We start from the raw sequence: 15,739 nt of genomic DNA, 5'->3' as shown, positions 1-15,739 counted from the left end.
CCCCCCCCCCCCCCCCCCCCCCCATAGGTTCAGAGATCAACTCACCTTTTCTGATTCATCAGAAGTTCTCTGTGAAGATCTTGATGGTTCCGGGAAATTTTGACAGGATTGATTAATTTCTGAGGCTTGATTAATTCAGGATTGTCATCCTCTATGTAGTCAGGTTCAGCCATGATACTTTTTGGAAGGAGAGTGGAATCTTTTAGTTCAGGATCCTCAACTGTAGTATCTGTAACAGAAAGAAAAACAGTTGTAAGCATTTTCACAGATTTTCATACAAACAGGGATGTGTAAAATGTCATATTAACATATACGAACAATTAAGGCCATTCTTCCATTTATAAAAATTTTTTTGCTTTGCAAGATATAGGGAAAGGGGTGGAAAAGGATGTGCTAACTACTGTTTGATGGCTGAAAGGTCTCAAGAAGAAGAGTTGTATTCTTTGATTAAAGTTTCGGGACGGATGACTCACCATCACACGCTGGAGCTCCTGGCTATATCCATTATCATACCTGCACCTTTTTTACCTACCTAAAGCAGGTGTCAAACAAGCCACCTCAAGGCCAACTGAAAGGTTAAGTGTCAGAGACTGGACTTGGACCCAAGTCTTTCTGGTTCTGAAGCCAGCACTTTAACATTACACCACAGTTGCTTGTCTTCTGAATAGAAATGACTTAGGTTCAAATCCCACCACAGACATAAGCTGAGTGTTCCTGGGCAAATTACTTTAACCTGTACAAGCCTCAGCCAACTCTATAATTTATTTAATAAGATAAAGATGGGATGCTGTACTATGTGGTGGAAGAAGCAAGTTCTTTAAACTGATGAAACACTCATTGAGGCTGATGCAATTCTGGTACTCCCAGAGGAGATCTGAGAAAAAGTTTCTCAATACTTCATCCATCCATGGTCTGTCTAGATATGACCACTTAGGTCCCTTCTATCAGATTCTTTGATTTTCAACATCCTACCCCTCCCCAAGGAAAACTTAATGCACTGTGATAAAACCGCTAACATAATGCAGGCTATCTGTCTCTAAAGGGGAATATAGCTCCCTTGGTTCTCTGGCCACTTCAATAGGAAAAAGTGAGGCTGGTGACTTTGCACAATCCTCCTTCACTTAAATCCACTTCACTTGCATGTCACGGCATCACTTCCCTAATGTCACGGTCCTCTTCCAGTAAGAAGGCCAAACAACAACAACAACCAACATTCAAAATACTTCAAAGTTTGAGAAGCAATGAGCAACAAACACCCTTAAGGAAATATACTTCCAAGAGCAAACATACTGGCTTACACATTTAGGCTTTTGATAACCTCACAATAGCTCAACTTTTTCATTTGTAAAATGAAGATAGGGTCACCCTTATAATGGTATGGTCACATCCAACATAAACAAAATGTTTTTTTAAAAAACATTAAAATTTAAACATTTTTAAGTTTATAGTGGAACATTTTAGTTAACAAAGATATTGTCAAAGAAACTGAGTATCCTTTAATGATTCGTAATTTATGGTCATACTTTTCTTTTTTAAATAAATTTTTTCAAAAGAGTATTTTGTTCTCCCTCCCCTGTCCTTGAGAGAAAAAAAAGCAAAATTCTTATAACTAATATGCATAGTCAAGCAAAATAAATCATGCACTGACCATATCCAAAAAATATGTCAGAGCCTGCATCTGAATCCATCACCTCTGTCAGGAGGTCAGTAGAATGATAAACAAAGTTATTGATGGAAGTCAGACTCTGTTCTCCCTTTTTTGTCCCAATCAACTCACTGGGTTAGTACTTCCACAGCATAACTCCTACAATTCTAAATTTGACAAAGCACACCTTGTACGCCTGTTCATGACAACAGCAGTACGCTCCCACACATGGTGATGAAACCATGGAAAAGGTAGCTCTTCTCTGAGAAGTAGCTGGAACTGCAAGAAAGTTACATCAATCAGATTTTCACAATACATCATGCACTGTTGATGCTTTGAATGAGAAATGCTGAACTAAGGGACTTAAAACTAATTTAATTCAACCGTTTTCTCAGGTATAATTTCCAAACCCCAGAGATCAGTTATATGGCGTTTTAAAATCTCCCAAGTAAGTTATCAAAAACAAAGTATTAAAACATTTTTCAAAATTTCCTACAAAATTAGGGAAAATAATTCCCAGATTATGTACTGCCACCAACATAAGATTTAAAGCAAGACTGAACTGGACTGTTAAAAAACACTAAAAAGTTGTGAAAACAAAGTGTATATAAATCTTCATATAAAGCATGCAAAGTAATTTTTTAGAAATGTATTTATATATGAAAAGATAACACATTTGAAACTATTGAGGTATTAGCTGTAATAACACTAAATTCAATCAAACAACACTGAGAACTCACTACTAAAATTATATACTAAATATCTTAAACACAACCTGTCTTAGATGCAAACACTGTCTTCTTAGAAAGCCCACTATACCAAAACTTTCAACTATTTGCAAACCTTGAACAAGTGAATTACTCACAATCATCCCCAGTTGTATGTGTTGCCTCAATACAGAATGATCCTGTTCTCACCCTAACATACCAAAAGTACCATCTTCATTAGCAGTTAAAATATATCATAAGCACCTTTATTCTATTATAGATGTACATAAAAAATAACAGCAGTTACAATCTGGTTAATCATTTCAAAGCACACATAATATAATTCCAAAAAAGGCTGGGTTTCTTCTACTCAAATAAAGGAAGATGCAGCCAAGACAGCCAAGACAGATGATGTTCCAGATTCAGTCTGATAACAGGGGACAAAAAGTAAACAAATGCACAACTACCCAGGATCTCAATCATAATTCCTTTACTGACTGATGTATGTCAGACTGTCATACAACTATCTCTTTTTAATGTAGCAGTATAAATATGTTGGTATTATGTATTATAAGAATAGCTGAGCGCTTCAGATAGATAATCTTATTGGTTCCTCACAACAACCCAGTCAGGTATTATCCCTATTTTACATAGGAGAACACCAAGTGAGCTGCCATTAGTCACAAAGCACTAAGTATTACAAGCAGGAACTGTATAAGGATTACAAGGCAGACGTACGAGACTCCAGCCAAGTACTCCCCATGCCACACAGGTCTCTCCGTGGTCATGTGGGTACATCATGGAGCTGTCTTACCTCCATTATCATTCCCATACACAGGTCTGGATGGTTATTGAAATGGACTTTTTTTTTTGGTAATAGAGGCAATCTGCATTTGCTGGAAATGAGTTATCTGAGTTGTAAGCGCCATATAACTTAAGAAGTCACAGACTTCTGCTCCCCTGCAGTCATTCCCTTCTCTCACTACATTGCTTAAGGAGTTATAACACTATAACATTTCCCTTCTTTATGCCAAGGCCATTTTTCTCTCTTAAGTACTCATTACAAAAAAGCTGTGAATATGTCCCACCACCATCTTTTTTCTACATACAAATGTGATTGCTTCATAAAAAATCCTTTTACAAATATAAACTCTGCCTTAAATACTATAAGGTAGTGGTAATGCATCATGAATTACTAACTTCAGTCTGGGATGCAGACGACTTGTCTTCTAGTACTAAATTACTAATTTCCTCTATGATTTTGAAAAAGTTACTTAATGTAAACTTTCTTTTATCCATTTTAAATTTAATAGAATTTAACAGAATGTAGATAATAGATTTAAATAATCTCTAAAGCCCCTTCCAGAGCTCTTTCTATTTAACCCAATACTTAACACTAGGGGTAGCATGTGGCCAAATTTAATACCTGACATGCAATAGCTACAAAATAAACCTAAAACTTTAATTTATAAAATACAAAGAGGGAAATTAGGTTTCTTCAACTAAGAATCTAGTGAGAAAGATAGCAAAAGAGAGAATAGGGTGAAAGGGGTTTGAATGGGGGCAAACAAGAAAGAGTATTTTGTCAGAGGCAAGTAATTTGCATGGCATGCAAGAAAAATGTTTTTAATCGAGCAAACAGTTTATTAGGAGTACCAAGGAAAATTAGCCAAAATGTGTTCAGATTGTCCAAACCTGCTACATACTTTACATGCCAAACCTTCAGTCATAAAATCCAAAACTTAGGGCTGATTTCTAATCTTACCGAAAATCTTTGAAGAGCTGCTCAAGGAAAACGCTGTCATCAGACTCAGTTCATTCAATCACTAAAGGCAAATCTTCAACTTCTATTTCCTGGAGGATAAGGAAATCCTACCCTTAAGAGTAAGTATTGTTTCTTTGCTTTATGTATTCATTTTCAAAAGGTGCATTCCAGCTCCACCTCCAGCTCCTGCCACTGGATTTTTTGTGTTCTTTACTTCACAAGGAAAATAGCATTCGTGGTGATGAATTTCCCAACTACATTAAGGAAACAAATACTTTATTTTACACCAATCAAGAACTCAGCTGGACAGGGCCATAAAAGCTAAGGATTTACTAAGTTTTATCTGTATTACAATGAAAATGTAAAAATCACGAGATTTAAAATCAGAATCAGCAGGAGAAGATCACAATTCTCCCATCTGCCTAGACTTAGAAATGATACTACACAGAAGTACTAATGCTTAAATCACTTTTTAACACTCTCATGAAACTTTATAGTTTGAACAGGCCCAACATGTTCTAAATCTACTCTAACCAATCAAAAGATCTTTTTGTAAAAATTCCATATTTTTAGATTTCTGAACTGAAGGGCTTGTGGTTAGTTACAAGTACTTCCACAGTATTCTTTCAAAGAAACTTGGTCCACATTGTGGTGTCCAATTGGGGCTCTAAAAGAAAAGACACTAGCAGTACTATCCCTGGATATACATTAGTTACATAACTAAGTTTTCAAACCCGAGGCATATAAACACTGAAGAAGAAAGGAAATCCTCCAGATCCTATCATCATTTCCCTCACAACAGAAGAGTGAGCGCTGGCTCTAGAGTCAGAGGACCTCGATTCCAATCCTCCGACCTTTACCTAGGACAAGTCACTTAGGACCCTAGTGAGTAATTTAAGTAGATGTGAATTTCATTATTTGTAAAATGAAGTTGGATTAGATGACCTCCGAGGTTTCTTCCTACTTTAGATTTATGATACTTCTTATGTAAGGTGGGTACTCTAGCACTAGCTTCTTCCAAGCTGCTTAAAGATGCCTATGGATAGGGGCAGCTAGGTAGAGCATGGATAGAGCACCGGCCCTGAAGTCAGGAGGACTTGAGTTCAAAATCCGGCCTCAGACCAAACACTTGACACGTACTAGCTGTGTGACCTTGGGCAAGTCACTTAACCCCAATTGCCTCACAAAAAAAAAAAAAAAGATGTCTATGAATAAAGGACAAATCACATCACCTCTCTAGATTTGGGGGATAAGCTTTCCAGTTCTAAGTCTATGATCCTATGAAGATGGAAAGAAATAGTGTTTCTCTAATATCTCTGTTCAAACAGGGAAGCTCTAGGAAGGCAGATACCCTAGCATTTCTCTCCCATCTACTGGGAGGAGCATAGTACCCTCTGCACACAGTAGGTACTGACATGTTAACCTGAAATGATTTCATCTGACAGTCTTCTGGCCCTAATATCCATGAGTCCTAACTATTTGACTTTTTATCCTGTAACGCAGAACTACAAATTCAGAGAACCTGTCTGAAACTAAAAAACACTATTATGGACGCTGCAACTGCCATCGTTTCCTGACTCATGGGCACTGGACATATGATCCACAGGACCATGCTTAAAGCTAACCATTGCTCTCCCTTCCCTTACCAGAAGAAGGGTCTGATCCTACATAGACAGTATAAGGACAGGAGTACAAAAAGCAAGCTTTAAGCATGCACAAACCATTCCTCCAGGCAAGTCCCTCAGATATTCTCCAAATCTCTATTTACATAGAAATAACATCTAACAGAAATAAATGCAAAGCACTTGGCAAATAAACTTCTGTGTAAATGCCAAAGGCTGACATGCCTGGGAAAATATCAAAGGCATTTACTACCTCCCCACAATATGTACCTTTGCAGATGCATCACAAATTTAAAGTTCAAGGGATGAAAATAAAGGGAGAAACCCTTAAAATAAACAGAAGGCACAGTCCTGACTGCTGGACATAAGCCAGTTAGAGAGGTAGCTGAGATGCTATGTCATTGGCCAGTAGGTGGCACTAGCTGTACAGGTAAGTATACCTCCCTACTTAAGAATAGTGGTAGTATAATTTCTCAACCTGTTCCCTAAACCATATTAGTGAATTTGCATTATAGGACAACATTATACAACTCAGAGATGTTTTATAAAAGGAACTAATATATTTTGGAATAAAAGATGTTTCAGGTATTGCTGCTGCAGCAGCATATTGTAACAGAAAGAACATGGGAACTGTAGTCAGAAAACCAAGGTTCAAATTCCAGTTCTACCACTTACTTAACTAGCTATGTACCCTTGGGAAAGTTACTTCCCCTCTGTGCATGTCTGTAAAATAAGGCAGTTGGACTAAAGCAGGAGCTTAGCCTAGGTGGGGTCTATAAACTTAAATACATATATGCTTTTGATAAATCTATTTCAATAGAATTGGTTTCATTTGTAATTCTATGTACTTTAGTTTATGTATTAAAAACATTCTGAGAAGGGGCCCATATGATTGAAAGGACTTACCAAGGGAGTCCACGATACAAAAAAGGTTAAGAACTCCAGGAGTCAAGGATCTTTACCGGCTCTTTCCTGTGTAAATTGTATGAAAACCCTATCAAAGTTACATGGAAAGAAACCACAGCTGAACCAACTTTAAGATTAAATATTAGCTATGCTCCTGATGCTTGCACATTCTTCCTACCTTTAACCTTTCAGCTGTCAGTTAAGGCATTTAGTTATGATTTTTTAGGACTAATATTTAGGACTATAAGAGCTGCCAGAACTCCTCTTACCAGATATCAGAGAGTCCTTCAACTAGTTTGAGTGTGTGTCTGTGTGTGGGAAGAATAGTTGTTCTCTGTTCCAGTGCAACTGGCCTGATGGCTGTTCACATAACAGTACATTCTATCTCTGAGCCTCCTTGTACTTATCTGGAATGCACACCCAGGTCCTCACCTCCATCCCTTACCTAAGGTATCATTAAGTCAGTCTTTCACCTTTCTCCTTTCGAACTTCACTTGAAATTACAGGAGATTATTAATGCATTACATTTTATATGTTTTGTGTTTATTTGTGTTATATGTTGTGTACTCACAGTGAATTTAAGCTCCCTGAGGGCAGAGTGTTTAATTTTTTTGTCTTTATATCCCTATTGTCTAGCACAATGCCTTATACATAGTATGTATTCAATAAATGTTTGTGGAACTGAATTATTTCATATACTTAATAAAATCTTCTGAGAAGCAGAACGGAAAAGGTGATAGAATGCTAACCTTGTAATCAGAAATGCCTGAGTTAACTTCCCACCTCCAACAAAAATTGGCTGCCTGATCTAGACCTAATATTACAGTACTCCAGGCAACCAAGAAGATAAACTGCAGAAGAGGTACAGACTTGATTGGTAGAGGAAGTTCCTCACTCTACACTGAAGCCACAGGTCTCATAAAAAGTTAAATAACACGTTCGGTTTGAAAGATGCCATCAATAACTCTCGCCCTTGGTTTATCAAGAATTGAATAGGCCTGATCCAGGAGATATTCCTCTTGTACTTGCTGCCTCCCATTAAGTGTACATAGTAGGCACTAAATAAATGCCTGATAAGTAACAGATTAATTCCTTGCTAGACTCTTCAGATACCATTAATGAAATAGTTAATCAAACCTTCCCTGATTCTTTCCTATACCCTAACTGTAAAGTACTGCAAAATACCGTTCTCTCCCTTGAACTTCCACAGTACTTACTCTGGACTCCTGGCATATGATAAATATATATATACATACATACATACATACATACATATATATGTATATACATATATATAAAAAACTTTTTCTGATCCTATAGGTTGTCATTATCCCCACTTTACAGATCAGGAAATTAAGGTTCAGAGAAACCAAGTTTCTATAATCATAAAGCCAGAAATAGGATTAGAACCCAGGTCACTCCAGACTCCATAGCCCCAGAAGTGGGGAACCTGCGGCCTTGAAAGTTTTACAGAACAAATCCTTTTATTAAGGAGATTTGTTCTGTGAAATTTGGATTCAGGCAAAGGGTCACACTTGAAGACCCAGAGGGCCACAGGTTCCCCACTTGGTCCAGGACTTTGCACACAGCCTCCTGTGGTGACACCCACATTTCCTGCCCTGCTTTCTCTCCTGAGAGCCAGTCTCACATCACCAACATTCCCAGTGGACCTTGTATCTATCTCCCTTTTCCCTCAACTCACATAGTATATCATGGAATCCTGTGATAGCCTATTAATTAGTTTTCATGCTTCACCTTTCTCCTTCTTCTATCTATCTTCTCTATAGCTGCCAGAGGTATTTCTAAAGCACGGAACTGACCATGTCAGTACCATGTCAAAAAGCTCCTGTAGATAGGTCGACAGGACTTCTAATGAACTGTAAGGGGTACTGTGAAATAGTCTAGCTAGTCTGGATCTTAACTGAGAATTAGGCAAGAAAGTGATTACACTGATCCTGTGATCTCACTACTAGGTATATACACCAAGGAAGTCAGACAGAAACAATGGTCTAATATACACCAAATTACTCACGGCAGCACTCTTTGGGTAGCAACAACAACAACAAACAAAAATGGGTGTCCACCAACTAAGGAATGGCTTAAAAAATGTGGACTATGAATGGAATGGAATATTACTGTGCAGTAAGAAATGAGGAATTCTGAGAAACATAGGAAAATCTGTACAAAATTATACAGAACAAAATAAGCAGAACAAAGAGAACAATATAGAGAACATCTACAAGATTATAAACAGAAGTGGAACTCTTCAGTAAAGCACTACTGGAAAGTTAATAAAACTGAATAATAGAGAAACCAATGAAGGTTTCACAGAATTCTTCCCCTCATGAGAGGAGGAGGTCTAGTGGGCAAAACACTGTATATACCACATTATCAGGTTCAATCAGTGCATATTTTTGCTTAATTATCTTTCTTTATGTCAAGGAAGGGTTTAAAATGACTTTGATTTAAAGACAAAAGGTATCAAAATGTATTTTTGAAAATAAAAATAAAATTATTGGAAAAAATTAATCCAATATATCCAAGCCAATATAATAAAAGTGACAATTCTACCGAAATTAATCTATTTATTTGGTGCCATACCAAACTATCAAAAATTATTTTATAGAGCTAGAAAAAATAACAACAAAATTCATCTGGAAGCTCAATGATATCAAGGGAATCAATGAAAAAAAATGTAAAAGAAGGTGATCTAGCTGTATCGGATCTCAAACTATATTATAAAGTGGTAATCATCAAATAGAGTAGTGGATCAGTAGAATGGATTAGGTACAAATTACATTATAGCAAATCACTGTAGTAATCTAATAAATGATAAATCCGTACAAAAATGACCAATATGGAAATGTTTTACATAATTGAACATATATGACCTATATCTGATTTCTTACTGTTTCAGGGAGAAGGGAGGGGAGGGAAGGATAGAATTTGGAACTCAAAACTTTAAATAAAAATGTTAATGGGGAAAATTTTTTAAATATTCTCTTAAAAATAAAATAAAGGCTCGATCTTTTATACTCAATCTGTATATGCCTAGAATATACTCTATTCTCAACTCCAACTCTTAGAATCACTAGACTCTTTCAAGGTTTAGTCCGTGTGTTGTCTTCTAAACGAAGTCTTTCTTCTGATACCTTCCTCTGTCCTCTACCATTGATTTATATCTAATTTGTATATATCTATATATTAAAAGAGAGACAGAGAGAAGAAAGACAGGATAGATAGGGAAGAGGAAAAAAATTAAAATTTCTGAGAGTATATGATGTTTCTTCTATACTAAGGCATAGTTGTACAATACCTAACAGAATATGGTCAATAAATAATTTAGTGGTGACAAAGAACCTGGGCTAGGCTCTTGACCTGAATCTTCCAATGATACCTTAACTAATAAGATAGTTTTATAAAACAATCTATGAAACACATTTCACATAACTTTGCTGGATATTAACATGCTTAAACTTTCTATGCGTTTAAAACATGATCAAATCTTACAATTCATCTTCACTTCCCCAAGCTCCTTACCTGGGAATTATAATGCCCATCCAACAGTGGAAAAGAGCTCATCAGAAGCAAGCGAGGACAAGACCTGATTTTAGAATTCTGGGTAGAGTATTTTCCAGTATGACAATAGAAAGGTAGCATTAAGGGGACAATAGCAATAGCTGAGTTTTCTGTAATTGTCACTACCCTGTATATCATGCAGTTTTACTGTTACATCATTTGGTATTTAGGCTGAAGCCTCTCTACTCTTCTAATTAATGTTCTACCTACATGTTTAAATTTTTTTTATTAAAAAGGCACGCCTATACATGGAATATCCAGTGACAATGACGAGGACAAGTCATGGAAACTGGCAAATGAAGCCAACAAATATAGTACATTCAAACTCCTTTTCCTTCCCACCTCAAAGTCACAATATTTTTTTAGGGAGAAGAGTTTACTATTCTTCCCCAAGGCACCATGCTATTTTTTAAAAAAATTTCTAAAAACCAGACTTTTTTTAAAGTAACAAAAAAGCAAAATCAAATATGAATCGTCAGGCCCTCACTGTCTAAGCTGAGTGTCCAAGATAATCTGGAAGGAATGCAGAAGTAGAATTAAAAACAAGGTGGGGAGGGGGGAAGCACTAGGGAATGATGGAATATGGTTACCAAAAAAAAAAAAAAAAAAAAAAACAACAATAAAAGAACCAGATCAATTTAATTATAATCTTATAGAACTTTACTGGAAGAAAGCTTAGAAGACATCTAATATAACACCTTTATTTTACAAATGTTTGAAGTGGAACCAGAGAGGTACTGACCTGCCCAAGGTCAAAAAGCCAGACTAGGTCTTTGGTCCTACAAATCCAATAACCTTTCCGCTTCACCACATAAACTACAGTACCCTACATTGTACTTTTTTTAAAAAAATGAATCTGTATTTTATTAAATCACAAATAGCACCTACATAAGCTTGAAAAAATATAAACATGGACATATTTATTCAGTCCACAAATTACTCAATATCCTTCTGAAGCTGTTATAGGATTACCAATTGACAACAGGTGGTTGATGAGACAACAAAATTCTACAGATGCCCTTAAGCCAAGTATTAATTTCCTGTCTGATGGCTAATTCTTAACATTTTTTTACTAAAATAAGCAGAATACATTTTTGCACTTAGAGACCTGACATTCCTACAAGTCCAGGACTTCCTGGTAAAACTTGTCTCATACCTATAGCAAATGAGGCTCACAGACCTAAATCAAACACAAATGAATACAAACCCAAAAGGCAAAAAAAAGGCCAGCTTGAGCAGCCAGCCTCCACGTGGCACCTGTGGCCAAAGAGGTTCTGACCTTGTAATACACCTTTGTATAAAATGGGCAAAAGAGAGACCCACAAATCAAACCAGGCTATATCTGCTAATTAGCCTGTGCTATCCCAGTTTATAATTACCTGAATGAGATAAGCTTAGAGTGATTTTAAAATAATAAACTCAAAGAATTTAGGGCCCTTTCCCAGGAAACTACCTGAATCCACTTAAGCAAAGGAAACTTACACCGGAGTACAGTCATGGAAATTTTGGTCCTTTCTGAATGCTGCCATCCAGGTCAGTCCTCATTCTTCCTAGACTTAGTTATATGTGACTCGGAACTTTTTCCTCAGTTCAGCAAGGTGGGACCAGATGTTCTTTCAGAGAAAAGGTCCTACTTTGTTCCTCTCTAGGCTGGATCACAAAACTCAAAGCAATAGATCTACTTTCTGTTAAAAATAAACAGTCAAGTAGGCAATACTGCATCAAGCACAGAATAAACACATAAATCAAATAAGCAAGCTTCCCATTTGCTGAGTCAAAACCCAGTTGGGATATTTCTATCATTATAGGCAAAGGGAGTTCATAAAGATAGCTTGGATTCAGTCAAAGGGCCGAACTTGAGGCCCTAGATGTCCTCAGGGCCACAGGTTCCCCACCCCTGGTAGAACAAACTTTCCTATTCAAAACTTCCTCCTCCCTTGGCTTCATATTCATTTTCTCTTCCTATCTCTCTCATTTTTGGTTCCTTTGATGACTTCTCTTCTTTCTAAACCTTAAATATGGGAGTTTCCCCACAGTTTAGCTGATGGCTCTCTGTTCTCTTTTCTCTTCACTCTCTCCCTTGGTGATCTTACTCCCTTTTCACAGCATTAAATAACACAGGATCATAGATTTTTAGCTGGAAGAGACTTCAAAGAGGTCATTTAGTCCAACTTCCTTATTTTGCAGATGTCCCCTGACTACAGAGCCAGTAGTACCCTTGCCACTATATCATGCTGTCTTTTTATCCATATGAATGGCTTAACCTCAAAGCTGCAACTGCCTTCAATATAAAAAAAAAACCAAACCTAAAACTAAGCTTCATCGATTCCCTCAAATTGGCTCCCACTATTGACTTCTGTCAATGGTACTATCATTCTTTCAGACTTAATCAAGCCTAGAAACAGAACTGGGACGAGGGGTAGGCAAAATATGCACCCAACTGGCAAAGAGATGCAATTTAAATTATCATTTTACAAGTAATATATTGCTATGGCAAAATGTCGTGCTGTTTTCCTTTCTGTATACCAAAATTCTGTGCATCTTACTCAAATTCTCCATTCTCCATGATGTTTTACTTGACAACCTCAACTGACAGTAACCTATACCTTTATCTGAATTGTTGTCTTTAATAGCATTTCTTGCCTATATCACTAATTTGACAAATAACAATACCAAATACTTTGCTTTTCACATGGATAGGTCCAGTATCCTAAGGAATACTGTAAACCCATCAAGGCTAAATAAAGGCTTGTGCTCATTCTCTCTCTGTAGACCTCTCCCCACCCCTACCCCCTACACACAGAGCAGGTACTCAGAATCTGTTAACCAAGACTAACTTCCTCCTTGATCTTGTCAATAACTAGGACACCTTCAGGAGGACTGGGACAATTTAGTAAATCAACTTCATATGGGTCCAACAATGGCGTTGTGGTTAGTAGGCAGACCAAGGCTGTCAGTCACTCCCCTCTGGGAGAGGCTTTCCTCTCAAACTAAGCCTAGGAAAATGTGTCAGATGTCAACCCTAATGCCAGCCCAGCCACCACTGATTCAGTTGCCTAGAGAAATCCCAGTAAAAGCATTCTCTTTGTCCTGGGAGGTTGTTTAATAAAATAAAAGCAATAATAAACTTTCTTTTAAATTCTAAGCCCCAGTCACAGAGCTGCCTCTGGCAAAAATACAGTCATTTGGCATCTTCCCACCTGATGCAGTTTTATTTCTTCAATAACAATGTGTGTGGTTAACAGATTTTTTCATATCATTTAAAAGATGAAATAAAAGATTAAAAATAGAAGGATAAACTTTTAAGAACAGAGATAAACCTCATGCTCCAAATCAGTCTCCAACAAGAAAGGGAAAAGGGAGAGGAAAAGATTTTTTAGAAGATGGAGGTAGGAAAATTATGAATCAGTATGGGCTAATGGATGAGGCAGAGAAGGACCATCATGGATACTCACATTCAGTATCCTGATCTGTTTAAGATGCCTGGAGTAGATGTAGCCAAAACTGTTACAAAGGAAACTGAAGGGTCAGTAAGTGTTTCTCTTTGTTCTCTAGTTGTTTTCCATCTATGTAGGGTCTTATCTCACACTCTCTGAGGGCTCTTCTCTTTCTTTTGATAAGCAGTAAGATAAACCAGTCTTCTTGTTTGGTTAAGAAATAAATGCAAGCACAAAGTCTGGCACAAATATTCTCATTAAGTAATTAGTGATCCATTAATATACAGAGTTCAGTCTAAATAAAATCCCAAGAGACTAAAATTCTGTTTTATTTACAGATTACTTCAAATTGATTAAACTTAAAATTGCTATAGATTTAGATAAACTATATTTATCAAGTTATTTTTGATAAGTCTTAATTCAGTAATTCTATGTAAGGTGTTTTTTTTCCTTCTCAACATAAATTCAAGCTATATAATGAAATCTGACACTCAAGAGCACTCTTGTTAATGTAATTAACGAATGATGGGCATTCAACATATATTTACTGAAGACCAACTGCATATAAGACACTGTCATAAGGCTGAGGTGAATTACACACAAGACTTGCTGATAAAGAATTCATAATCTAGAAGCACGTCAAATTGTCACCTGGTGTAAAAAAAAAAAAGCATACTATCATATAGTTTTCCATTATAGTTTAGTGCATCCAAAATGTCATTCAATTCCCCACCTTCCTACTGTATCCTAAGCATAATATGTGCTCCTTAGGGTCATGGCCTATTTTATCTTCATCTTTGTATTCCCAGTACCTGAGTGTGCTTTGCCTAAAATAAGCACTTCAGTATTTGGTGAACTGAATTGCTGAAGCACCCAAGGCTGGATTCAGTTTAAATACTAAGTTTTTCTATTGTATTTTAAAATATTATTTTGCATATGCCTAAGCAAAGTCCTATACAGAGGTTTTACTATGCAATGAAGGTGACCATGTGTTCTTAGAGATCATGTTCTGACAAGTTTTACCAAAGTGGAAAGGTTCTGTATATGAATATAATAGTTTAACTTCTCTGAAGAAACTAACTACTATCATGATAAGGATGTGGAGGAGAGGATTAAAAAAAAAACCCAAACACCAAAACTCTAACAGCTGAATAAGACACTAACATTTTTGATTTAGAGTTAGAAAAGGGCTTTATCAGTCATCTAGACCAACCCCCTTATTTTACAGATGAGAAAACTTGAGGCTTGATCAAGGTCATACATGCAGTTAGTGCAAGGGACTGAATTTGAACATAGATCCCTTGTTTTCAAGTCCAGTACTCTTTTTACTAGGTAAATGGTCTTCAAGTGTTACTTTGGATAAAAGCTTCTTCAGCCTGCAGTGATGAGCCTCTTGAAACAGCTTGGTTGTCACTTAGACAAAAGTCCATTACTGGGACTAACACTCAAAGCCTTTCAAGTCTGGTGGAACTTGAAGCGCTTTGTAAAACAATATTTTTAAATGATCCACTATTTTAATTATTAACTGAAGATGAGAAGAGGTAGTTGCATCCACTGGTTCCTTTTCTTTAAAAAGGAAGCCAGACCAAGATGGCAGAGACAAAGCAGGGACTCACCTGAGCTCTCCCAAATTCCCCTCCAAACAACTTTTAAATAATGTCTCAAAATGAATTCTGGAGCAGCAGAACCCACCAAAGGACAGGGTGAAACAATTTTCCAGTTCAAGACAACTTAGACAGTCAGCGAGAGATCTGTGTATCAGAGTGAGAGTGGAGTGCAGTCCATTGCAGACCATACATTGGTAGCATCTCAGCAAGCCAGCATTAGGCCTGCAGGGCAACTAAATTGGCAGCAGCAGTTTCTGGAGCTCTCGGCCCACAGACAATAAAGAAGTTGGACAACTGGTCAGAAGGTGATTACAAGGGTTCTTTGATGGCACTGGGGGCAGAATTCTGTTGCATTGAGCCCCAAGGCAAAGAGTAGCACTAGCACAACACAGCAGAGCCTCCTCACAGTTCCAGGATGGAAAACAATGCCCATGGTCACTCACAGAACAGAGCACAGGCCAGGTGGGCAGT

General features: G+C 37.0%; 1 protein-coding gene across 6 annotated transcripts in view; it reads right to left on the bottom strand.

Annotated features, from left to right (window-relative positions):
* FAM107B (family with sequence similarity 107 member B) overlaps positions 1 to 15,739 on the bottom strand; it is a 313,216-nt gene that overhangs the window by 18,182 nt on the left and 279,295 nt on the right. For 5 of the 6 annotated variants that reach the window (XM_027838744.1, XM_027838749.1, XM_027838746.1 and 2 more), the window contains one exon: positions 46 to 229. In XM_027838744.1, coding sequence (XP_027694545.1) covers positions 46 to 229 — 184 coding nt within the window. Of the gene's footprint in view, positions 1 to 45; positions 230 to 1,832; positions 1,925 to 4,117; positions 4,134 to 15,739 lie in introns of those variants that run through there. The other variant, XM_027838745.1, reaches the window with a different exon arrangement.

Source organism: Vombatus ursinus, unplaced genomic scaffold (assembly GCF_900497805.2).
Source record: "Vombatus ursinus unplaced genomic scaffold, bare-nosed wombat genome assembly UNPS02014830.1, whole genome shotgun sequence".
In the NCBI taxonomy this organism is placed as follows: Eukaryota; Metazoa; Chordata; class Mammalia; order Diprotodontia; family Vombatidae; genus Vombatus; species Vombatus ursinus.
This window is presented reverse-complemented; position numbering and strand designations above follow the sequence as displayed.